At 47.0% G+C, this 22,440-nt stretch overlaps 12 protein-coding genes across 12 annotated transcripts; 4 read left to right on the top strand and 8 right to left on the bottom strand.

The window, feature by feature from the left end:
* Positions 1–160: 160 nt before the first annotated feature.
* Positions 161–2,811, bottom strand: culA (cullin culA; the record flags this gene model as incomplete). The annotated part of the gene is made up of 6 exons (XM_056647217.1): positions 161–349; positions 412–2,327; positions 2,385–2,455; positions 2,509–2,525; positions 2,611–2,680; positions 2,762–2,811. 6 exons carry the CDS (start codon positions 2,809–2,811, stop codon positions 161–163), a joined length of 2,313 nt encoding a protein of 770 aa, XP_056498768.1.
* Positions 2,812–3,761: 950 nt separating this feature from the next.
* N7469_008298 (cupin domain-containing protein) lies at positions 3,762–4,289 on the top strand (the record flags this gene model as incomplete). The annotated part of the gene is made up of 1 exon (XM_056647216.1): positions 3,762–4,289. The coding sequence occupies one exon, from the start codon at positions 3,762–3,764 to the stop codon at positions 4,287–4,289; it is 528 nt and encodes a 175-aa protein (XP_056498767.1).
* A 90-nt stretch (positions 4,290–4,379) lies between these two features.
* N7469_008297 (phospholipase D regulator) lies at positions 4,380–5,679 on the bottom strand (the record flags this gene model as incomplete). The annotated part of the gene is made up of 3 exons (XM_056647215.1): positions 4,380–4,404; positions 4,460–5,330; positions 5,433–5,679. The coding sequence occupies 3 exons, from the start codon at positions 5,677–5,679 to the stop codon at positions 4,380–4,382; spliced, it is 1,143 nt and encodes a 380-aa protein (XP_056498766.1).
* A 445-nt stretch (positions 5,680–6,124) lies between these two features.
* Positions 6,125–7,088, top strand: N7469_008296 (mitochondrial K+-H+ exchange-related family protein; the record flags this gene model as incomplete). The annotated part of the gene is made up of 3 exons (XM_056647214.1): positions 6,125–6,561; positions 6,633–6,688; positions 6,748–7,088. 3 exons carry the CDS (start codon positions 6,125–6,127, stop codon positions 7,086–7,088), a joined length of 834 nt encoding a protein of 277 aa, XP_056498765.1.
* Positions 7,089–7,526: 438 nt separating this feature from the next.
* N7469_008295 (uncharacterized protein) lies at positions 7,527–8,228 on the bottom strand (the record flags this gene model as incomplete). The annotated part of the gene is made up of 1 exon (XM_056647213.1): positions 7,527–8,228. The coding sequence occupies one exon, from the start codon at positions 8,226–8,228 to the stop codon at positions 7,527–7,529; it is 702 nt and encodes a 233-aa protein (XP_056498764.1).
* A 727-nt stretch (positions 8,229–8,955) lies between these two features.
* N7469_008294 (uncharacterized protein) lies at positions 8,956–9,252 on the bottom strand (the record flags this gene model as incomplete). The annotated part of the gene is made up of 2 exons (XM_056647212.1): positions 8,956–8,980; positions 9,053–9,252. The coding sequence occupies 2 exons, from the start codon at positions 9,250–9,252 to the stop codon at positions 8,956–8,958; spliced, it is 225 nt and encodes a 74-aa protein (XP_056498763.1).
* Positions 9,253–9,914: 662 nt separating this feature from the next.
* On the top strand, positions 9,915–10,712 carry N7469_008293 (uncharacterized protein; the record flags this gene model as incomplete). Its single annotated transcript, XM_056647211.1, has 1 exon — positions 9,915–10,712. The coding sequence occupies one exon, from the start codon at positions 9,915–9,917 to the stop codon at positions 10,710–10,712; it is 798 nt and encodes a 265-aa protein (XP_056498762.1).
* An 808-nt stretch (positions 10,713–11,520) lies between these two features.
* On the bottom strand, positions 11,521–12,057 carry N7469_008292 (uncharacterized protein; the record flags this gene model as incomplete). The annotated part of the gene is made up of 1 exon (XM_056647210.1): positions 11,521–12,057. The coding sequence occupies one exon, from the start codon at positions 12,055–12,057 to the stop codon at positions 11,521–11,523; it is 537 nt and encodes a 178-aa protein (XP_056498761.1).
* Positions 12,058–12,677: 620 nt separating this feature from the next.
* Positions 12,678–16,567, bottom strand: N7469_008291 (putative cell wall biogenesis protein Mhp1; the record flags this gene model as incomplete). The annotated part of the gene is made up of 3 exons (XM_056647209.1): positions 12,678–13,342; positions 13,402–16,268; positions 16,437–16,567. The coding sequence occupies 3 exons, from the start codon at positions 16,565–16,567 to the stop codon at positions 12,678–12,680; spliced, it is 3,663 nt and encodes a 1,220-aa protein (XP_056498760.1).
* A 1,265-nt stretch (positions 16,568–17,832) lies between these two features.
* Positions 17,833–19,245, bottom strand: N7469_008290 (uncharacterized protein; the record flags this gene model as incomplete). Its single annotated transcript, XM_056647208.1, has 3 exons — positions 17,833–18,287; positions 18,353–18,413; positions 18,478–19,245. 3 exons carry the CDS (start codon positions 19,243–19,245, stop codon positions 17,833–17,835), a joined length of 1,284 nt encoding a protein of 427 aa, XP_056498759.1.
* Positions 19,246–19,905: 660 nt separating this feature from the next.
* On the bottom strand, positions 19,906–20,847 carry N7469_008289 (kinetochore subunit FTA4 family protein; the record flags this gene model as incomplete). The annotated part of the gene is made up of 4 exons (XM_056647207.1): positions 19,906–20,218; positions 20,296–20,358; positions 20,419–20,587; positions 20,682–20,847. 4 exons carry the CDS (start codon positions 20,845–20,847, stop codon positions 19,906–19,908), a joined length of 711 nt encoding a protein of 236 aa, XP_056498758.1.
* A 537-nt stretch (positions 20,848–21,384) lies between these two features.
* On the top strand, positions 21,385–22,230 carry N7469_008288 (HAD family hydrolase; the record flags this gene model as incomplete). The annotated part of the gene is made up of 2 exons (XM_056647206.1): positions 21,385–21,438; positions 21,496–22,230. The coding sequence occupies 2 exons, from the start codon at positions 21,385–21,387 to the stop codon at positions 22,228–22,230; spliced, it is 789 nt and encodes a 262-aa protein (XP_056498757.1).
* Between the last annotated feature and the right edge of the window lie 210 nt (positions 22,231–22,440).

The following is a 22,440-nucleotide window of genomic DNA, read 5'->3' as shown; positions in this document are numbered from 1 at the left end:
ACACTGAGATGGCGTAAAGAAACGAGCAAAAGAGAACCGGATGGAACCAAACAAGGTGTCGACAATAATAGAACACAATGAAAACAAAGGCCTTCAAGAAAATGAAACGGCTGACTTGAATGAAGTGCCGAGGAGCAGATGGATACTGGCTAGGTTTAATTTAAGCAATGTAAGCGATTTCGTCCCCATCGAGACGCTCGATATAGTCCTTTTCCATAAGGGCTTCGATGTTTTTCTTGATATCCGAAATCTTGGGCGGGAAGCGAGACTTGACAATTTGGATCACTTCTTGTACCAGCTGTACGTGCCTCATCTTCTTCCGTGACTTCATGATACGAACAATGGCGGACTGGCAAAGCAATTAGTTAAAACATGAATACAAGGGGAGGAAGATTGGTGTTGATTACATACCTGAAGCAAAAGTTTCCGGTCCTCCTCGATGGTTTTGTGGGTATCATCAGATTCTTGCTTTTGCTCTGACTTGATCTGGATATTAAGGTTGACCTTGATTTTCTTATTCTTAAAGTTGTAGTTGAGAGAGAAAGTGGTCGCGGGATCAGGCTTCGCACCCTCTGGGCTTGCCAGGAGCACCTTTGCCTTCAAAAGAATGTTGAGGTTGGGGTCAAGGACCTCAGGGCCCAGGGCTGTTGCTTTTTGTATATCGGTATAGGACATAGTGTCAGTCTCATTGAACAGCAGCAAAATGCCCATTTGATAAGTAGACACCTGGAAGGTGTAAGGCAGCTTGGCATTTTTTATGTAGTTTGCCTTCACTTCGCCCTTGCACAGCTGCCACAGCCAAGTCAGCTTACGCCCATTGTGCTTGCCGAAGTAAAATTGCTGGAATCGTTCGCAGGTCTTGTTAATTTCCGTGGGGGCATTGAAAGAAGTTGTAGGGGGATTGAGAGGCCAGAAGCCAGTTCCCAAGATTTGGAAATGTGAGTCGACCATCTTTTTGCGGTCGTCATCATCATAGGTCTTCTCTTGGTGATCCTTGTAGTTTGAGTTGAGATCTTTGGAGAGTTGAATATCCTGGAACATGCGCTGCAGCTTGTTTGTGTATTCAAAACCGCATGCCTCCTTCAATTTGCTGATCATGCTAGTCTCCGCGTCATCGGAGACGGAACTGACATGCACCAGACGCTTCGCCAACATCTTCGAATAGAATTTTTGGAAGACATCTTTGTCTTCAATGTACTTGAAAACAGTCATGATCTGCGCCAGCATCTCCTCCAGCTCAGACTCCTCGGCGGCCTTGGAGCCCTTTTTCAGCAAGCCATCAGTGTACTTCGCCAGAAGCTCTGGGGAGCGAGTTGTTGATGTCTTGCAGACACTATTTCGGTTGACGAACTCACGGCAGGCGTTGTCGAGAGAACGAACAAATTCGGATTCGCCGTTGAAAGCCTCGTTGACCAGGTTTTGATACCGAGTGTGGACCTGCAATAGTGCATCGACATAGAGTTTGGGCTCGAAGTTGTCACCCTCGGACGCAACCTTTTCAACGGCAGCCAGACCAGCTCGTCTCACATGGTTCTCGAAAGTGATGCGGAGAGGATCCAAACCTTCCTTGATACGAGAAAGAAGTCGATACATCCGGGCAAGATCTTCTTGGCGCTCAGTATCCAGAAGAATTTGGAACTCATCGCGGAGCAAATTGGAGTGGGCGGTGACAAGAACATCCAGACAGGTCTCAGTAAGCAATCTGGTAACATCGGGGTGCAGATAAAGGCCGACCCGATCCTTCTCCTCTGCCAGTCGAGCCTCTGCCTTTTTCTGATACTCAACAACACTATTTTCCGCCACGAACTGCCGGGACTCATTCTCGTAATAAACTCTGGTTGCCGCAATAAAGGGAGCCTGGAAGTAGGAACGGTAAACTTGGAGGGTCGACTTCTTGCTATCGTTCTCATCGAGACCCAACGAGACAAATGAGTCAACGATGCTCTTGATTTGAGACTGTTCAATGGTTTCGCCATTTCGCTGTTTTTCGATAAGGTTGAGCACCGCATCCATCACCTTCTCATGGACATGTTCAAAGAAATCATCTTTCCACTTAACCAGGTGCAAAGTGTACACATCGTAGACATTCTTTTTGCCCTCATCGATTTCGCGCTTGACCCAGTGTCGATTAAGGTAGCTGAACAAGTGGTTGACATATTTCGCCGCGGTGGTGTAGCGGGTCCATTCTCGAATGTAAAATGCGAGCAGAGCTTCTTCAGCGTGACTTTTGGACTCTTTTAAGACAACGGCTAGATGTCGTGAAAGATATTCGCCTAGAAGTTTATAGAGCTCTTCGCCTAGGAGGTGTGCTACAATTGAAGGGCGATCTGTCAGTGACAAGTCCAGTGAACCCACGCGTTGGGCTAGGTAGAAGGGTAACAAACCTCCTCGATGGGCCTGGAGGCCTTGGCTGCTGGTAACGGCCTTTTGGGAGGTACAAAAATTGTGGACGGCGCTAGGGTTAAACAGTGAGTGATCAGTCAGGGAGGGCACGAGGGTGAAACATACGTGTAAAGGGCCATGTACTAAAGAAAGGAATTTTTATGTTAGCGAAGAAACGATGAAGCGAGGGTTATTGTTTGCTTATGAACAGCAACATCGATCACTCACATGCTTCATGTCAACTCCTTCCTCCAACTTGAGCATCACGTTGTCGATTCCCGCCTCCAGGAAAGACCATCTAAGAGAAATCCGTCAGCAAAACCCTCGCTCCCCAATATTAAAGTACTAAAGTACTAGCATTTCCGACTTATTGACTCACGTTTCAGGGAGGTCATCCTTATGAGGCGTCTGGGGCATTGCTAGTGTCATGATGTTATGATGGAGTGGAAGATGTGTCGTGGAGGGAGACGGTGATTCTAGATAAACAAAATCAAATATTAGTTTGAAAACCGAAGACAATTTCAAGCAATATAGGTAATCAGTGTATTGAGGAGGCGCATACAAGAGAGGCTTAACCTCCGGCGTTTGGAGATTGGGTATAGCGCCACGGGTCACAGCGCGTCTTTCGAGCTCAGAAGCCAACTCCAGTTTGTTCTGAATAAGGAAAAGACTTGAAAGGAAGAGAAGAGAAAATAAAGAACGATGCCACCTGTGCAAAGCAAGTGAGAGCAAGGCAGAACAGTGATCAGGCAGACGAAGCGTGGCGGGCAAGATGAGGCTGAGACTGCGTGGGGATCTCGTCGACGGCGGGCGGTGAGTTTCAGGCGGTGAAGGTGCGATAAGCTGTAGTTGAGAGGCGGTGAGAGGGTTATGCTGTCTGTTCTGCCCAATTTGTTTTGGGGAAATTCACTGTTTAAGCTGGGAGAAACACCAGAAACGATGGACAATAGCTTTTTGAATAGGTTATAACCTAAGACACAACGCTAGAGTATCCCATGCTTGAATAAGGGTTTTTCTGTGAATCATTCCTTGGAAATTCTAGCAGCCACATATGGTAGTGAACCATGTATCATCAATCTGTAGAGTGATGGTTCTAGATTTCGTGACCACTAAAATTTAGTACACTGTGTGATGAGAAAAAGTAGATTTGAAATATACCTAGCTCTACTGATATTACACGGGATTATTTAGTTCTATGCAAGATGAGGCATAACACGAGACGAAAAGTAATGAATTCAATATTATTGATAGTTTGAACTGGTCACACCCAGAATGACGTCATTATGTTGGTGAATGGCGGGTTGAATATAAATTCAAAAACTTATACTTGATGATATTTGAACCACAACCCTAGACATTCTCAAAAAGATGGGAGAAATATGACTTTCAATCCACCATCTGAGATTCAAGTGACTCGGCGTCAGATCCCTTCCTGGAAGTCCATCCCCAACACAGAGATACAGGGTTATCCCCTCATGGTATACCATGCCGCTTTTGACGCGACATCAACTCAACTCAAGCGACGCTTGGAATTGATAGGAGAGGTCATGCCCCAGTGGGTGTACACCATGTATAGCCAGACCCACTTCCATTCCACTACTCATGAGGTCCTTGGTGTTGTCGCGGGGCGCGCAAAGCTCTGCTTTGGGGGTGAAGACAATCCCCGGCGTTTCGAGCCAACGGTCCAACGCGGTGATCTAATTATAGTCCCCGCCGGAGTTGGGCATAGATTGCTCTCAGATGAGGGTGACGAGCCTTTCCAGATGGTGGGATCATATCCACATGGGAAAGAATGGGATATGTGCTATGGTCGACCGGGAGAAGACGGACAGATAAGGAACATTCAAGGCCTGCCGTGGTTCTATCGGGATCCCTTGTATGGAGATGATGGATCGGCCCTTACGTGAATCGCGACCAGGATAGACCATTTCCCTGAGATTGCGACAGTTGCTGCTGCTATATTCTCGGAGTAGTTATACTGTTTGATTATTGCTTTCTCAGTGGCGGACCCTCTCGACGAGTCTGTCGGAATATTAGTATCAATTTTGGAATCCGTTCAGAGATAGCTGTGACTTACCGGAGGACACTGATACAGAAGGTCATAAGCCAAGCAAGCAGAGCCACTAGGAGGACCGATGCCAGGGCTTTCTGGCGGTCACAAATTCTGTCATTACGAGGGTCTAACTCTTGGTTAACCTCCGCCTCGGTGCATGATCCCGTTACCTCTGATAAAGAGGCAAATGCCAGACTAAGGTTCGCAGAATCAAACACAATGAAGACTAGGTCCAATAAAATGAGTCGCGCCTTAGCCGAGGGTGAGCGAAGACCCAGAGGTTTAGAGGTATATTCATCAAACGTAATATAGATGAGGTATACTAAGGCTACGGCATCAACAATGATAGCCATGAGCGCAGATGGTCCTTGAGGGTGCCTCCCTTCGTCGGCCAGATGCTGAATAGAACCACCCAAGGCGAGTGCGGAGAGCGAGAAACACCATACTGTAAGACGTAAGATGAGAGGCACGATGGGGCTTCTTAGTAATGTATTATGGAAGCGTTTGAACCATATTTCGCGACGTCTTTTGGCGTGTAGTGGGTATTCTGGACTATCACCCTCGAGGTGTTTCCCTCGCCAAGGATCCGCGTAATCACCGTGATTCTCGAGCATCCACTCGGGGGTGACCTCTTTTATTTCATCGCCATACTCACGAGGATATTGAATCGTCCGTGAGAAAGTTTTCCAGCGTGATTCACGTTCAGCAGACGGAGAGCGACCTTCTTCAAAAAGCATTTGGTCTTCGGACGGGGTATGCCGGTGTTGGGAAGTTGTATGAGGCGAGTGATTATGCTGAGCGACGAAAGCATCGTTCGGTTGGGAGGGTAAAAGATGATCGGCTGCTGTGGCATCTTCCCCTTCGTCGTCGACAGCCTCGACAGAGCGAATCCATGCTACAAGAGCACATAGTTAGCCAAAGAGAACCAGATCCACTTCCATCCGCTGCCATGGAGACTCAACGGGAAGGAATAAACACAGAACATAATAGAACATACCAGGCAAAGTTCTCAGAGTGAAGTGTTGGGACCGTACAATCTCCTCCGTCTGCCCATTGACACTTCGCGACGCGGTGGCTGGTGAGTCGTAAGCACCATTACGCAGAACTACAGCCTGGGTATCGATGCTCAAATAATTGGATGACACAGGTGCATTGGGTGAATTCAGGCCTGAAGGAAGCTTCTCAGAAAGCTTTTCGTTGAAAGCATGCCCAGAAGATCTGGGTCTGGAGCTATTCGCATCCATGGCAGCTAGACTCAAGGAGAGGGATTCGGAGATTGCGGAAAGCGTCAATCAACAGTGAGCATATCCGAAATTGAAGATCACCAATCAGACTTGGAGGGATTGGACCGTCCTGAGCCACTGATGAAAAGAAGAAAAGAGAAAAAAAAACTGGAGAAGTGGAGGCAGAGGTGGGTTGAAATGACAATTGGGCGTGAAGGTTGGAGTTGGACAAAAACGAGTTCGCAGGTTCGCGCGGGATGACGTCCTCCCCCCTGCTTAGTTCGCTTTTTCCTCCGTTCATCTTCGACTTTCTTCCTTTCCTTCAAGGCCTCTAAGGGGAAATACTTTTACAGGCTCTGGTGCATTAGCCGTCACATCTCGTTCTTTGTTTCCTTCTCTTGCTACAATTTATTAGTGACGTGAACGTTTGTCGATCCCGACTTACCCAATCGCGTTCCCCGCTGCTATGCGATTGTTCTTGATCCCTATCTCAACACGGCGGGCGTTGATATATGGGCGACCGCTACGAAGAGATGCCGCGAAGGAGTTATCTTTATTAGATCGAGCGACGACCAAGGCCGCTCAGACATGGGCCGGTTGGGAGGAAGCCGAGAAGGGTTGGAAGAAACACTTGGTGACCTGGGGGAATAAAGTCCAACAACGGATACCATTTGAAGAATGGGGCCTCAAGAGTATCCCGTCCCTCACAACACAAAGGCGAGCCGATGAGCAGTATGGGAATAAAAAAATTGAAGTCTTATACCCCGGGAATACTTTGCGATTGGAAAAGATCCCCGGTCTTCTGCACAAAATCGCGACAGAAAGGCAGGAGTTTCATCGGAAAAAGATGTGGTGGAGCTTTGGTATTGCCCCTTTTACGGCACCATTGGGCTTGATTCCAGTGTAAGCTCCCCGTGGATGAGTATATCTCAATATCAAAGATCGAAGCACTTACGACGATTATCAACTGGCAGAGTTCCAAATATTCCCTTCTTCTACTTGGTTTACCGAGGATGGTCTCACTGGCGCGGTTAGTTGACCCTTTTGAATCAGCGGGAAGGCTTAGATGCTAACAAATTTACTATATAGCGCTGAATGGCTCACGTCATCTGGAGTTCCTCGTCGACAAGAACCTAATCGACCCTATATCACTCCCCGCGCTAGAACAATTATATGCCAAACGGGCTTCGCGAACGCTTGACGGTGTGCAGACTGATACATCAGGCCCTGATATGGTTGATGGCATGGAGAAAAGTGAGGATCGAGTATTACTGAAGATGTCCGATGCCAAAAAATTAGCAACCATCTTCGAGGCGCCGGAGTTGGCGCTGGAAGCAGAACGGGCCATTATTCAAGTTGGCGAGCAACTCGAGGCCAAGGAGAAGCAAAGGAATGAGGAAGACCCAAAGAACACGAAGAAGAACTCATGATTTCGACAATTTACGATCTATTCAGGCGTTGATCAGGCAAAACAAAATCCCCGATAGAAGCTCCTCATATCATTGTGATAATACCATAGTATTGTATCATAGTACTCAATTCTGCCAATGCGAAGCTGACAATAAGCGCTATCTCGTATTACCGCAATCACTACCTAGTAATTACCTACCCAGGTATACAGCTAACTGCCTTTCTATTGTAGTCCTTACTAATGAAATCCAGGTAGGGCATGAATAAATCGACTGAAGCCATGACGAGTACTCCGATTCGTAATTGATGCATAGGCAGTATTCCATGTATAGTTTTTGGTACCTAATAGCTACCTAGCTAATAAAATAGCGTAAGTATACTATTCTTCAGTTCATTGGCAGCGCAACTGGCGACCAGCCTTAAACTAGTAATATAATTCCGAGATCAATCTCGTCGCTTCACATACTACTCGCAGTATTAGAAATCCCCGATCCGCCGGTGTAATCGGTATATATCTCAATAGAAGCACTCTCAACATGATTTGACCAGCCAGGGAAAAGTGCCCGAGGAATGATAGAGATGCAATCACCACTTCGAAGAAGTGACATCCCGGGAAGATCTTCATCAGTTCGAAAGACGATACGATGCCGATTCGTCTTTGAAGTTGCGTGTAAATTGGTTGCTATTTTCCGGCAATCAGGAATCTTCTCTCTGTCGGGTGACCTTTCGATACCAAGATCGAACCACGTCCATGAATTTCTCAAGGTACCACGGTCTTCCGGATAACTACTCCATCCTTGGTCATGGCTTGAAATCTCAACTCTTATTTCCCCAACACGGGCTCGCTCCCCCTGAATGGGATCTGATATCAGGTAAAGGGGTCTATCACGGCAATCATCTTCGCGATAGACGACTTCCTTGGAGATGGACACGTGAGACGGAACCCAATACTGAGCGTACCCTAATACTTCTAGGACAAGCTCAGATGGGAGTCGCTGTCGAAGGATATTCAGGACTTCATAGAAATCTTCTTGGTCTCTTGGATAATGAACGTGGTTCTGGCGAGTTGATCCCGATAGTAACTCTCTGGCAGTCGAGCTAAACTCTTGGGCTCTGTCGAAAGCGCCTACTGCGAACTGTTTGATATTCTTGAATGCCATGATGCTAGTGTTGGGCCAAAATATGGAGATAGATGGTGATGGCTGTATTTCGATGGTTAGATCTTGCAATTCGTGGAAAGTCGTCAAAGATGTCAGAGCGATGTTTCCGACATGTTGTGAGGCTCAACTTGGGCGCAGACTTGGCGTGGCGCCAAGACTGCGTCAAATTTATATGTAGATAGTACTACATGAATCTACATTACCATCAATGACTAGTAACAGGAGTCCTGAGAGAACTAACTTGTGCTACAGTTTGAGGATGTATCTCATGTTCAAAATATCGATGGACGTGTAATGCAGGATCCATTGTGAAGATCTCCGAATTGAACTAGGGAAAATCGAGACTAATTGTTTTGTACAGAAATCAAAACAAAACATCTAACAATCCAAATCAAGCATCCGTGGCTGCCTAGGCATCGCAAAATACGAGCCACACTGGCGCGAAGCTGGACTCGTTCTGGACGTTGTATTTTGATTGAGCCGACGTGTCCATCATTTCTCTGCCGATTGGGAGGACCTGAAAAACCAAGTATTGTTAGCCCTGCCATCATATTGTGAGATTACTATGAGGATCAAAGACCTAAAAGATACAGTATATAATACTGTAATACTAAGAGTGTACTATTAAGTGGTACTACTAGAAAGTAGACTTTGGGGATTATATTTGAATAAATTGATAGATCATATGCTAGAATTTGTCGGTGTAGGAACACATGAATGTTACTTACTACTTCTTCTTTGCCTTTGGCTGCCTATAGCAATTCGCAAAATTAGTATACTAGTATTCTACATCTTCATCAGGAATATAATGGGCTCAGTCTTACCTCCACCACCAATCGATTGCTGCATTGCCGAAGCGCAGTAGGAGGAGCCAGACAAGCATGAGAATGAGGAGAAAGATCGTCTTGCCCCAGCCCCAGTAATCAATTAAGTCCCGTAGGACTTCAGCCATCTGGACAGGAGCTTCGGTCTCGAGGGGAGGTGGGTCGAAGACGCGAGAGTGTGCAATGGGGCGGGTTTCCATTTTCTGCTACTGACATTAGCGTCATTCGGACAACATGAAAGTAAGCATTGATAGAGAAATACTAAGCCACAGTCAAATTGATTCAATTTCTTCAAAGATCCTTGTGTTGAGTTGAGCCTAATGTTTTCAATTCTATATTTACTAAACAAGAGTAATTCAGGTAAGTACTATGGAAGCGGACTTGGTGTGTCAACCACATCCATTTGGCAACTACTACTCCTTTTGCCCTAATTGCCAAACCCCCTTTCTCAAGTCCATCGTAATCTGTGTATATACGAATGCAACTTGAAGAGCTCTCAACTAACTCGATTAACTGGCTACCGATGTAGAGGGCGTGCGTGTCGACAACCATTCCGCAACCAGTATCGGTAACTCATTTCCCAAACTTATATCATGTGTTCCATGGATTGGGCCCATAAGGATAGCTTGTGTATCATCCAAATTTTATCTTGGTAACAATTAGAGGTTCCAGGGTTGGCTAGGTAGGTAGTTAATATCTGGTTATCACACTGACTTCTCACCAACAGAACGTCATCATGAGAAGCTCAATGGATTGTGATGGAAATCTGGACACTTACTTCCTTTCTTCTAGTTGTTTCAATATTATCCAAAGAGCGAACATTGTAATCAAACAGCTTTTCAGTGCGAATTCCGCAACCGCGATGGCAATCTCCTCGGATAAGCAACCGTCTATAGATCACCAGCTTCTACGTTTACCAGAAGACAAGACACTGGAAGAGGCAACACTTGAGAAAGAAGGATGTTTTGCTACCCTACAAAGATATCGATACAATCTTTACCAATTAAACCGGAATCGGGGTGTATACGATGGTATTGTCTCGTTTTTAGAGGTCGAACAGCTTCTCAGGTCAAATGCCCAAAAGGAAGTTGAATTGAAACAAATACTAGGAAAACAGTCTTTTATTTGGAATATGCTGAACACAATGGCTCTGGAGAGACTCAAAAAGAGGAATTGGAGCCTGCATCGAGATTGGTGGTATTGGAGCGGTTATATAGTCGGCAGGTCCGGTCTCTTAAAGAGAGCCTTTGAGCTATGGAGGTCGCATCCCATGTGGTATATGCACCCAGCACTCGTGGAAGACTGCATAGGTCGTGGGGGATGTTGCGGTCGTACATGTGGATGCTGCGTTGGCCCTCAGCGTGCAAACAGTTCCGCTGGGCAACTTGGAGTTGGACATTGCACTTTGGATTGCGGGTGCTGTTCGAGCAATCGAGAATTCAAGCTAAGTTCGACCCAACAAGAAGAATATCGCGATTCATTCGGGTTTTATTTTGAGTCTTCCTCTGAGCTTGGCGATGATGAAGATGATGACGAGAAAGAAGAAAAAGAAGATATCAACAACACCGGCATGTTCAGTCCCTATAAATATTGCTACTACCTTGCTTCAATATGGGGAATCAGTATGGATGACCCAAAGTGTCCGGCTTGTAGCCCTTAATACCAAAGTTGAAGGTTCTCCGCAAGAGGATGGACCCGCCACTTAGTTATATATCGATGTTGAATAGTTTCCATGATGGCTTATGTCTCCCATAAAACTCATTGGAAAGCAATTTGTAACGCAAGCCCCCGGAGAGTAAGATTGGAATCTTTCTATGACTAGTACACTAGCGTGTCTGTAGTGATACTCAAACAAAAGTTACTCTTTCTAGTTCTTTACATTCCAAATCAGCCATATTTTAATAAACGAAAGAACGACCTATTATATCCCATTTACTCAACCTCTATCAACAAAGGGCACAAATGCCAGCATGCACAGTCCCAAAGACTTCAACAGGAGCTATGCCAGTGGCGCTACCCTTTCTCAATCATCCCCGAAGTAACGCCGGAACATGCAGCATCGCAAAACCAATTACCACCACAAGTGATCTCAAAAGAGAGCTGTGACTGGACGGAATCATCATGGCTTATAACAATCTGGCCAGTTTGCGGATATTTATATCCTATCCAATATTTCGGGATCCCCCATGACGATGAATACGTCGTCTTCTCATACCAGCTCCTCTCGATTTATGGCCCAGCAGTTCCATGTAGATATTTGGCAATAGCCTCACTGCCTGATTTTAAAACATCATTGTCGCCGCTAAACATACACATGTAAGATATTTGGCAGTTGTCACCCACATCAAATGTCGTTTTTTGGACAACGATTTCCTTCGAGGACATCTTAGGCGGTATGAAATACGTCTTTCGGATTGGGAAGACCGAGTTCATTCTTATTCAGACTTGAATCCGTAACGAAAATCAAATCAGATGAGAGTGAGAGTAGAGGACTTTTGCACAGCAGGAGGAGCTGGACCTAGGGCTAGATCAGGAGATGGAGTCGGGGGAGTACTGGGGTCACAGATATATGCAGATGCACATTCGGTGCCATCATCAAGTGTATAAATGCCACGCTCATGGTGTCCATAACATGGAAGCAAATGTGACTCGAATGTATGCCATGCAAGACCGGGATATACATCATCTGAATCAGGAACCGAAGGATCAACGACTACGGTGAAATCGTCACCATTGGGCATCTTGCGTGTGACTCCGGTTAATCTCCATGGATAGGATCCGCCCCAAGGGACGTCTGTCATCGTCTCTAGAGTGACCCATTTCCCTCGAGTTCCTAGAGATGCCCATGGTGCAGTGGGATAGTACATGATTTGTCGAGAAGTTGATTCCCCATTTGCTCCATGAATACCGCGTTCTGCGAGAACAAAACGCTCTTCGGGACGGTATTCTGCCAGTGATACCAGAGCCAAGGAGGCAATTGTATTTAGAGAAGAAAGAATCGGCATTTTTAAAGTACAGGCTTATAAGATCTGAAGGTAGTTGGTCGTCAATGGTTCGAAAACAGTAAAGCGAGACCTTGTTTGAGGAACTATCAGTCTCTGTCAGACAAGTTCGAAAATGTTTCAAGAAGGGCTGAGTTAATTTCCAGCTGAAGTCTACATCTGACATTCTCGTATCGACAACGCCTGTGGAAGATTGGGCTGAAGAATTAATTTACAGCGCATTGTATCATTGAGGGTATATAGTCACTGACTACTAGTTAAGCAACAGCATCAGCTTCGGTCAGTAAAATCACGCCTCCGCTGTCTACTGCATGTAATTCTAAGGCGTTAGTTACTAACTGTGGTAGGTAATATTTGATAGTGGAGAGGTTCGAGGCAATCAAGATTTATTGGAGGTTTAAGAAATTATAGTATTCAATAAACACCAAAGGCATATAAATAATTATCAAGTTCGACGTAAAAATAAATATATACAGATTGATTGACACGGGGCTACTCCAGCACCAATTGAGCATAGATGGACATATGGGGAAACAGTACCAAAAAAAGTGGTATATACAACAGCTGTGCTTGAACGACACAAAAAGAAGGGTAAAAAAATATGATGATGAGGAACGAGAACTTCAAGATGAGGGCGACTTTCCTTCGAAAGACTGGCTCTGACCATTCTTTTCTGTCTCTGATTTCTCGTTATTGGGTATACGCAGACCACTGTTGATCTGAGCTGCGATTTGCGATTGCTTGAATTTCTCAAAACTCTCTGCGTCGTGTCTTTGTGCGGCCCAGAGTTCATCGACAGTGTTGCCGAGCTTCTCAAAAGCTTCATCGACATGAGCACTATCGAACGGTGACTGGGACTGCTCCTCGTGGAGACGTTCCAACCTATCACGGAGAGCATCAAGGTGGGATTGATCATCTTCATCACCCTCGCCATCACCCAAAGATGGGTTGAGGAGGTCACGACGGAGGTTTTGGCCTAGTCGATGAACGTGACCTTCTTCTGAAGTCATAGCGCGAGCGTGCAGAGAGGTCATCGAGCTAGTTCTGGAAAGATGGATTGCATATTGGTCGGTTTCTTCATCGTCAACAGCATTTTCATTATCAATCATGCTGCTGCTCAGGTTATTAGTAGAAGTACCAGGGCCATTAGCATCTTCACTAGAATTCTGAGAGACAGTATCAGGAGCACGGGAGTTAGGAGTAGTTTGTGGAAGACGGGTTTCGGGATATTCATCCTCAAAGCGCTGAATCATTTTATGTAAAGTGTAATCGAGGAATTGAAGGCGCCCTACGGGAAAATAGTTAGCATTTCACATATAGCAAACGCAGACAGCAACAATAACTCACTATAGTTGGCATCGTTACCGGCTCGGTCCTCACGGACAAGAGCCGATTGAATCCGCGTGCGAATATTCCGCGCCGACTCTAATAGGTTCTTCGACATATCACGAGGTCTCTTGCTCACAACGTTCCGTGACTTGCGACGTCTTGGCGTATTCGTGCCACTCGAAGGCATAGACAGATCACCTCCGATGTCGCCAGCCTGCTGGTCCAAGTTGCCCAGACAGACACCCAAGGCTTTGACAACGCCAGTGCCACCAATAACATAGTCTTCATCGGGAGCAGGCTCATCCTCCTCATCGGCACAAACAACCTCCTCTGCGCCAGTCGAAGCAGCATTTCCGACAATGTGTTGTAAGATCTCTGGTACCGCCACATCTTTGGATTGCGTGGATGACAGCGACTCAGAAAGTTCCTCGGCGATGGCACCGCCCTCGAGGTTGCGCAGGGAATAGGCGACTATCTGAGACGCCAGAGCTTTCACGACTTCATTATTCTCGGCGGATGGAATTTCGATATCAACTGCGATGATGGTCCGTGAAACGCGGACCGCAGCGAGCATAGAAGCATAAACCGCACACGCCTCTTCTTGTACTTCAGGGTCTGTACCAGAGGCTAAGGAAACTATCTGAGGGTTTTCAAGTATGCTGAGGTGACATAGACTTGGGCACTCAGGGATAATTTCAGCGAGACCAATAACGTTATCAGAAGTGAGAGCGACATCTGCAAGGTGGATTCGTTTCAGAGATGGCATCTTGGGAAGGAAACGTCGAAATGCGCCAATAGAGCTTGGTTGAACTGAGAATAAGTCCCTGTTGTGAGAAAAATCGATGAAACGTAGGTTGTGAAGACGGGTTAGAGCTTGTAGCAGGGGACAAATGACCGATGGATTCAAGGAGCAGTCGGCAAGACTGAGTGCATAGAGCGGCAATTCAGGTTCTATGGCGCCCGTGATAAGGTCGATATCATCCGTGATGACATTTCCCCCGAGGTCCAGACCTTCACATTGACCAAACTTGAGGTATTCGATGACATGTCCTAGGCCTTCCCGTGTAAGGTTGTTGTTTGCAAAACCCAGTCGACGCAATCCCATCTTAGTAGCAGCTTGACATATCCTCTTGACCTGCTCACTCGAAGGCTTGCATTCACTCATCAGCAGCTCCTCGAGGTGATCGCCAAGGAATCGCTCCGCTAGAGCGTCCGCAAAAACATTGCAAACATCGGGCTTAGATTGTGGAGGTCCTTGTCCATCAGGTGATGGCACTTGGCACTTGGGAAATGGAATTCCGGAAATATCAAGTGCCTTCAACGACCTGGATAAATGCACGAACAGCCCAAGATGTCGCCATCCTTCACGGCCGATTTTGGTATTGCCCTTGAGGGATAGCTTCTCCACCACACCTCCACCTACGTCTTTGAAGGGAGGCGAATCTGCCCTTCTGGCTCGTCTTCGTCGAGAACGCATTTGCTCTGTCGTTTTTGTGGCAAGGAGGCCTGCAAGGATGGCCCGTAGAGATTCATCGTTCAACGAACAATTCTCCAGAAGAAGTTTACGCACAGGAACAATTGCGAGCCAATCACTGAAGGTTGCAATATCCTGAGTCGTCATCGGGAAATTGCTCAGGTCGAGAGCTGCGACAGTTCCTGGAGATTCCGCCAGTGTCGACGACGGGGAGGATATCTCATCTACAACTCTTTTGAGTACGGGGGTTTCTCGTAGCTGGCAACAACGTCGATATATGCGAACCGGGTCCGTGGTGGGATGACTTTGGGTCTTTGAACGAGCTGTGCCATCTGTAGGTGCACGAGTACTCTCCTCTTCCGAATCTGCTGATAGTTGTAAGGGTATGGAGCCATTTGCAACCGCTAATCTCCGTTTCCGTTCCTTGCGTTCCTTTCTTTCTTCCTCTGACCGTTTCTTCTTCTCTGCTTTCCTGGACGGGTCTTTGCCTTCACCATTGGGCTTAGCCTCCGCAGTGGATGCGGCACTTGCACCGTTCGTTGTAGTCGGATTTGACTGGGTTTCGGGAGGGCTATTAGCTTGGGTAGTCTGGGTAGGTGGTGGTATGGCTTGGGCAGAAGCAGGATCCTGAGTCGAGGATGTGGAAGGATTATCTTTCTCAATCAGCGCAGATTGCGGGTGTTTCAATGCCTCGGCTTCAGCTTTGCCTTGTTCCTTTGCTTCAGTCTCGACCTTTTTGGCTTTCTGACGATTGGACTCGGGCAAAGGTTGACGTAATTGGTTCGTCGGAGGAGCGTCCTCATCGGTGTCTCGATGAGAAATTCCTGCTATTTCCACATCAACGCAGAAGGCGACCCGATTGAGCTTGGACTGGTTCAATTCGGCAATTTTGCACCGCTCGCGGTTAGGGTCCAGATTCATCACGCGGCGAGGACAGCAGACACCGTTAGCGGGCAACTTTGGAAGACCACCCGAATTAGATGAGAACTTGCGCAGAGCATTGTGAAGGAAAGAAGGCCCTTTGGGAGAAGACGATGTGAATGGATTCGTTTCATCCTTTTTCTCATCCTCCTTATCCTTCGGCGAAAATGCCGCTCCAAATGGGTTATGTGAATCGAGCGGCGACGTAGCTTTCGGACTGGCTGGCGAACCTTTCAGGCTCGCCTGCGAGGGCGGAGTCGACCCAGAAGAGAACTTTGAGCTCAGGCTTGAGATCCATGAATTCCGACGTCCGCTGAGTGGTTTCGGGGCAGTCTTCTGTGCTGCTGGGGATGGTGTAGACGGCGATGGCTTCTGTTCCACAGTCTTCTCGGGAGGTGGTGGCGGCTTTTCCTGCTCCGCAGATTCCGATGCCTTATTTTCACTTTCTCTCTTCGGCGCAGTGTTATCAGATGATGGGGGGCGTGCCGGACTACTATTCGATCGCGATCGCCGATGTGGTTTAGATGATGCCGCGGGGGGGTTCGTTTTCGGTGACAGACCTGTCACTCAGGACCGAGGAGACTGATTTTGTACGCTGAAGATGATCTAGTAAAAGGAACCAAGTTAGGGTTTATTCCAAGCATCCTCTTCCTGCAACATCGCGGGAATTCCGCTGTCGGTCCGAGGGCGGCTCGGATACGATGGCTCTTCCAAACGCAAAGTAATTAAGGACTTGCCTTTCTGTGAGTGATGGAGCCAGCTCACATCCACAGTCTGGACACTCTCCATTTTGAATCCTTCTCACTCGAATTTCCAACCCAAGAGTAACGAAGAGGGAAAGGATGGAGGTGGGCAGGTTGGTCACAAATGGGCCGCTATGTGGCGCGGAAAGTACAGGTCGAATGACGGGATATGCCTAGATCGGATGACGCATAATTGGCTGATCCCCCACTCACGCACAGGTATCAAAAGGTCGGTAATTCGAGAGAGAAATGAGCTAGGCAAAAAAGGACGGCAGATGAAGACCGGGGGTGTGGATGACGATCAGCAAGAGACTCAGCTCAATACTGCGAACGGGGGGCAAATCGATCGTTTCCGTGGAGTACTGGAGTGGAGCACACCGTTTAAATGTGGCAGAGAAGATGGATTGACATAAGAGATTGCTGGGTCAACTTCATGGTGCCAAAAATAAAGTCACAATCAGGGGGTGAGTATAAAGAAAGTGCCAGTATCCCGGTATAAGAAAAAGCAAAAGGAGTCAGATTATTAAAAGAAGCGGAAGACGAAGAGGGGGAAAAGACGGAAATGTGGAGGATTAAGCATATGACATAATCCAGAAGAGTGGGTGAAAGGGCCCAAAGAGGAAATCGGCCGAAAGAGGCAAGATGCATCGAGGAAAGGCACGTGAGCAAAGGATATTCAGCAATTGTGATTGGTCAGCTCGGGGTCGATGGAAAAAACTCCGTGAGCAGAAAGGATTTTGAGGAAGAACTAGTCGACTTTAGACTGGGGCAAATGGCAAATTAGTGAGCCACTCACACCTGATTCCACCGATGATCGCTCACCGACTAATATTTACATACTGTACATAGTACACTTTCCATAGTGAGTAACTGTACTGTACATGCACTGGTGGATTTGGTGAAACCTATTTGCCACTAGTTTCGACACGCTGATTCAGTATGTATGTATAATGATCCTCGTGGCCTCGTGGTGGGCGCGATTCAAGCATGTATCAACTGTAACACAACAGGTTCCGAGTATCCGCAACCCTGGACCAGAAAAGAAAAAAAAAGATAATAGTGATAGTACATCATAACCGGATGAACGCCTCCCAGTGGTATCGAGCTGGGGTGATGGAGAAAACATTAGAAGAGAAAACCAGCAAAGAGGAGAATAGAGAGAAAAAAAGAAAAGCAACGCCGTCCGGTACTGTATGCATCACGAGAACCTTCCCCCGAGCTCATCAAGAGGTCGAAGTGGAAGGACAGACAGAAGAATGTCTTTTAAATTCAATTCATCGCGCCGTAAGTATCCATAAACCAATTCTAATTTCAATCCGCACTGGGAATATCCCTCAAAATTTCCCAACCATACTCTTCTTCGGGTTGTTCGGGCTCCATGCCCAGAGCATTACGATAGGCCCGAACCTCGTTCTGAAGTCCCGCAATGATACGAATCGGGACACCCTCTTCGTCCGAACGAAGACGATGGGCTGTGCGAATCATCTCGGCGCATTTTAATGTCTGTGTATGCCAGTAGTCACGATCGAGTCGACTCTCCAAATGAGCATCCCGTTCGGCTTGTAGAAGTTGGTTATAGTGGTTTTTCTGGTGCAGGAAATGCATATTTTTGTCCTGGCAATAATTTCGAATCTGTTCGACCATTGCTCCAACACTGGATTCATAGTCACCAATAAGCTTGGCATTCTCTAATTGTTCGCGTCGAAGTTCTTCAGTCTGTCGTTTTTCTTTGGCGAGTGCACGTTCGAGTTCGGAAATGCGGGCGGCTATCGCGAATGAATATGTCAGTGGACTGTGTAGGAAGGAATAGGAGACGGATAATATGGTATACCTGATATTTCACCATTGGCCCGTTGCATGGCCGGGCTAGCATCATCGGAGGAGCCGTGTTTCTGTCGCATCGTCAGCTTCTGATCTCTCCAATTTTGCCACAGGGTGCACTCTGTGCTGGCATACCATTATTTCCTCTGCACTTGATACAATATTCTTTGTGACTTCTCGGTTGTTTTTTAGAACATCGCTCAATTCCAAGACCATATCATACAGATGGTGAAGGTCCATCTGATGCCCCGCGTTCATAGGCATCGCACCTGGGGCGAACGACCCCATTCCACCCCCATTTGCCTGGGCAGATGAATGTGAGATTGCAGGCGACATAGATTGTCGAGGCACACTACCCATGTTGGGGTTGCCGGGGGAGTTGTCCACGTAGCCGGAGAACATGCCCGAGGCGGAACCGTTGGTCGCCATTCCTGCAGGGGTGTTCATCGACAGGTCGGCAGCCGTAAATGCGCGATTTAACTCTTCGAGTTGCGGATCGTTAGGATTAATCGGGCGCGAGGTGCCGTTTTCCTCGTCATACCAGGAGGCGTGGTTTTCCACGCCCAAGACCTCCTTTTGAAACTTCTCAAGGTCACGACGAGTAACGTGGGTGGAACGACGGCGATGCCCACGTGTATAGGGTGCCTTGGAAGAGGAGGAGAAGGCGGCGTCACCCTCGATGATGGCGACACAATCAAGAAGATAGGGATCGGAGTTGAGTGCTTGGTCGTCTTTGTTACAAGGTGATGCTCGCGGGCTCTCCTCGCCGTGAAGGGGCATTGCGCCAGGCCCAATCAGGTTAGCGCTTCCCTCGTTTGCCTTCGCTGGACTCGCACTTGACGAGCTCCCTCCATCACCTTCACGGTTAATTCCTCGCTGCTCCAACCCTGCCAAACGTTTCATCCTGTTAAAGGTACTCATCGTAAAATATGAGGGTTTGATGCTGAAGTATAGTTTGACAGCGCCAACATTTTTTTTCACACTTTTTTTTACCGTGCCTTCCGAGCTCGAACTAGGGCAGGTGTAGGTGTAATGGATGACGGCGAAGACAGGAACCGGGGAACTTTCTTACTTTTCATCTGAATTCAATCGTCACTGCCTGGATTGAGTCTGGTTCTTCCCTGGTACTATATGGTCTACCATATAGTGGTGTTTGTGTCTGCCTATTCACTATGGCCTGAGTACTGACCTGAATTTGAGATGGCATGCCCACAAGCATCAGGTATCCTAGGAAATTTTCAATCAGGTATTGCTTGGACAAATCTCTGGGTTAAAGTAGTATTTGCAATTTCACGTAAATATGAGCCGTACATGAAGTAAATAGTACTAGCGGACTCGTAGCAAAAATTTTGGCTAATTGTCAGGCTTCTACAAAATATATTTGGTACAACATCGTCGGGCAATCAGGGCATTCATATTTGGAGAAGTCGCCCTAGCCCATAGGACGGCTTACAGGTCTGCAGTGCTCTGCTCCGATCATTCTTTTGCATGGACCAAGGTATTGGAAAAGTCATGCAAGATTCGCACATTTGAAAGTACGTACAGTATCATATGTCGTCAAGGTCATATCTCCGTCTCAAGCAGGGCCTCTAATTTCCGATCTGATCCAGGAAGCAAGTATTCACCATTCGCTGGGACATGGTCATGGCCTTTCTGCTGTGCAATTCTACCCCCGACTCGCGCCATGAGCATCCGCATTTTCTCTAACTCCTGGACGAGCTCTCCGTCTCGGGTCACTAGGTTCGGTTGGATGTCTGCGCGCGGGTCTTCAAACGGCCCCAGGAGACGCCGCAGGTGTTTCAATTGATCATGACGCCGTTGTCTCTTCTGTCGCTGCTCATCAAGTGAGGCTAGTCGCTCCCGAAGCTCATGGTATCTGTTTCACAAGAAATGTCAGGCAGGTGGAACTTGAATACCAATCATGAAATCCAAGGATCTCCCGAGAGGACTGACCTTGCATCTTGCTCGTCTGTGGCGCCCGGTGCTTCCAGTTCCAAGGGTAATTTCACAATGTTCCTAGAGTTGGGTTGGTAAACTTTCCCTCAACCAAAGCCAGGGTAATATGGTTTGTCCTACCATTGTTTGGACAAATCTGTTAATTGTCCTACGCCCTTTGCGAAAGTTGCCTGGGACTGCGCCTCTTGGCTAATCGCAGCCCAGTAAAGGCTAGCAATCTGGCTGGCTATATGGTGGATCGCTTGCGACGAATAGACAACGCGATTATGTTGTTTAGCAGCCGAATTGACTATCGAGGGGTCAGTAAAGGTTGCGATAACTTGTTTAAATACACACATAACACTCTTTGAAGACAGATAAATATGGATTGAAAATGATCATACCTTTATGCAGCACATCCTCAATCACTTTTGCACTCAGTTCGCCTTCATCGGTCTCCACTGCATAGCGTTGCCAGTCCTCCGGCGGCTCGAGACTCTCGGAGAGAATCCGGACTTGGGCTCTTATAAAAGCTGACTTCAGCTCATAAATTGATCGTGTCGAGTCCATGATTTGGGGCTCCTTCAGCACACCTCATGGCTCAATGCGTTTTCGAGTTGCTGTTGGAATGAGAAGCGCCAGACCGCGCGCCTCATTCGTCTTATTTGCTTATCCGCGCGCGCCTTCCTTATCGTATAGATCACGTGATTAATTACAATTTTGCCTCAAGCATCAAGCGCTCTTAGTGCACGCCGAGGCATAAAAAGAAACCCAATCTCCAGTCATTTTCTTATTAATTTTGGACAGAATTAGATCTAGAGCCGGTGGCACAATATAAGCGAAGAGCTTTGGCTTTGGCTGTATATAGGAACCTGCATAAATAGGGCTACAGGATACTATTGATACTCCGGCCGTTTGGATTCTTTCCTCGGCCTCCACCTTGGGGAACCTTTGTTGAACCTCGGCAATCCTCGATCATATTAGAGGTCTTTAAACCCTTACATCTCCGCAACTCTCAATCTACTAGATATTTTCGCAGGTCTCATTGGTATTCAGACTACCGGTATTACTTTATACTTTCTTGCTTCTCGTTCTATCGGCAAGAACATGGCTGAGAACAAGCGGCCGATAGGCCTTCTCTTCGACATCGGCGGTGTTTGCGTAAGTCGGCACCATTCTAACCAGTAACTAAGAAACCGATTTTGACGTTGTGAATAGGTTGTTTCACCATTCCAAGCTATTCTTGATTATGAAATTTCTCAGAATATTCCACCTGGCTGGGTGAATTTTAGCATTTCACGAACATCGCCCAATGGCGCTTGGCACAAGATCGAACGAGGCGAAATCAATATGGACGCCAATTTCTTTGCTGAATTCAATCGTGATCTTCGTCATCCATCACTTTGGAAACAATTCCACGAGCAGCAACAGCAAAAGAAGGGATTGACTGGTCCGGTGACTCTTCCACCTCTCCCTGAAGTCGATGCAGAATGGCTTTTCTGGGAGATGATGCGGATATCCCGTACACCCGACCCTTATATGTTTCCCGCCTTGAAAAAGTTGAAAGCTTCGGGAAAATATCTAATGGGTGCCCTTTCAAATACTGTCAAATTCCCAGAGGGACATGCGTATAACAAAGATGAAACAGGAGTGCGATCGCAGTTTGACTTCTTCATCTCATCCGCACATACTGGGCTTCGTAAGCCTGATCCTAAGATCTATCAAGCTGCTATCCAGGAAATGGACGCTTTGGCTAAGAAGCGCGGTCTACCAGGGGCTGAGGCGTCGGATATTGTGTTCTTCGACGATATTGGAGAGAATCTAAAGGCCGGAAAGCGATCCGGGCTACGGACCGTGAAAGTGACCCTTGGAAAGACACTGGATACTGTGAAGGAATTAGAACAGATCACCGGTCTTCAATTATTAGAGAGTGAGAATAAGGCCCGCCTATAATGGACCCAGAGGGAATGAGTCTACATGGTACGGGATGTCCAGTACATACTAGGAACTATTCATAGAGGGGCAATAACTACTGGCAGCATACTATCACATTCTGCAAATTTATAAATTCAATTACAGTGATCTAACTAGATCACCCTTATGATCTATTACTATATGCTGCTCTGCTCTACTTTGCTCTGCTTTGCTTAGGCTCTACAATAG

Source organism: Penicillium citrinum (genome assembly GCF_028827155.1).
Source record: "Penicillium citrinum strain IBT 23319 chromosome Unknown utg000007l:1.0-2040159.0:1.0-2041076.0, whole genome shotgun sequence".
In the NCBI taxonomy this organism is placed as follows: domain Eukaryota; kingdom Fungi; phylum Ascomycota; class Eurotiomycetes; order Eurotiales; family Aspergillaceae; genus Penicillium; species Penicillium citrinum.
This window is presented reverse-complemented; position numbering and strand designations above follow the sequence as displayed.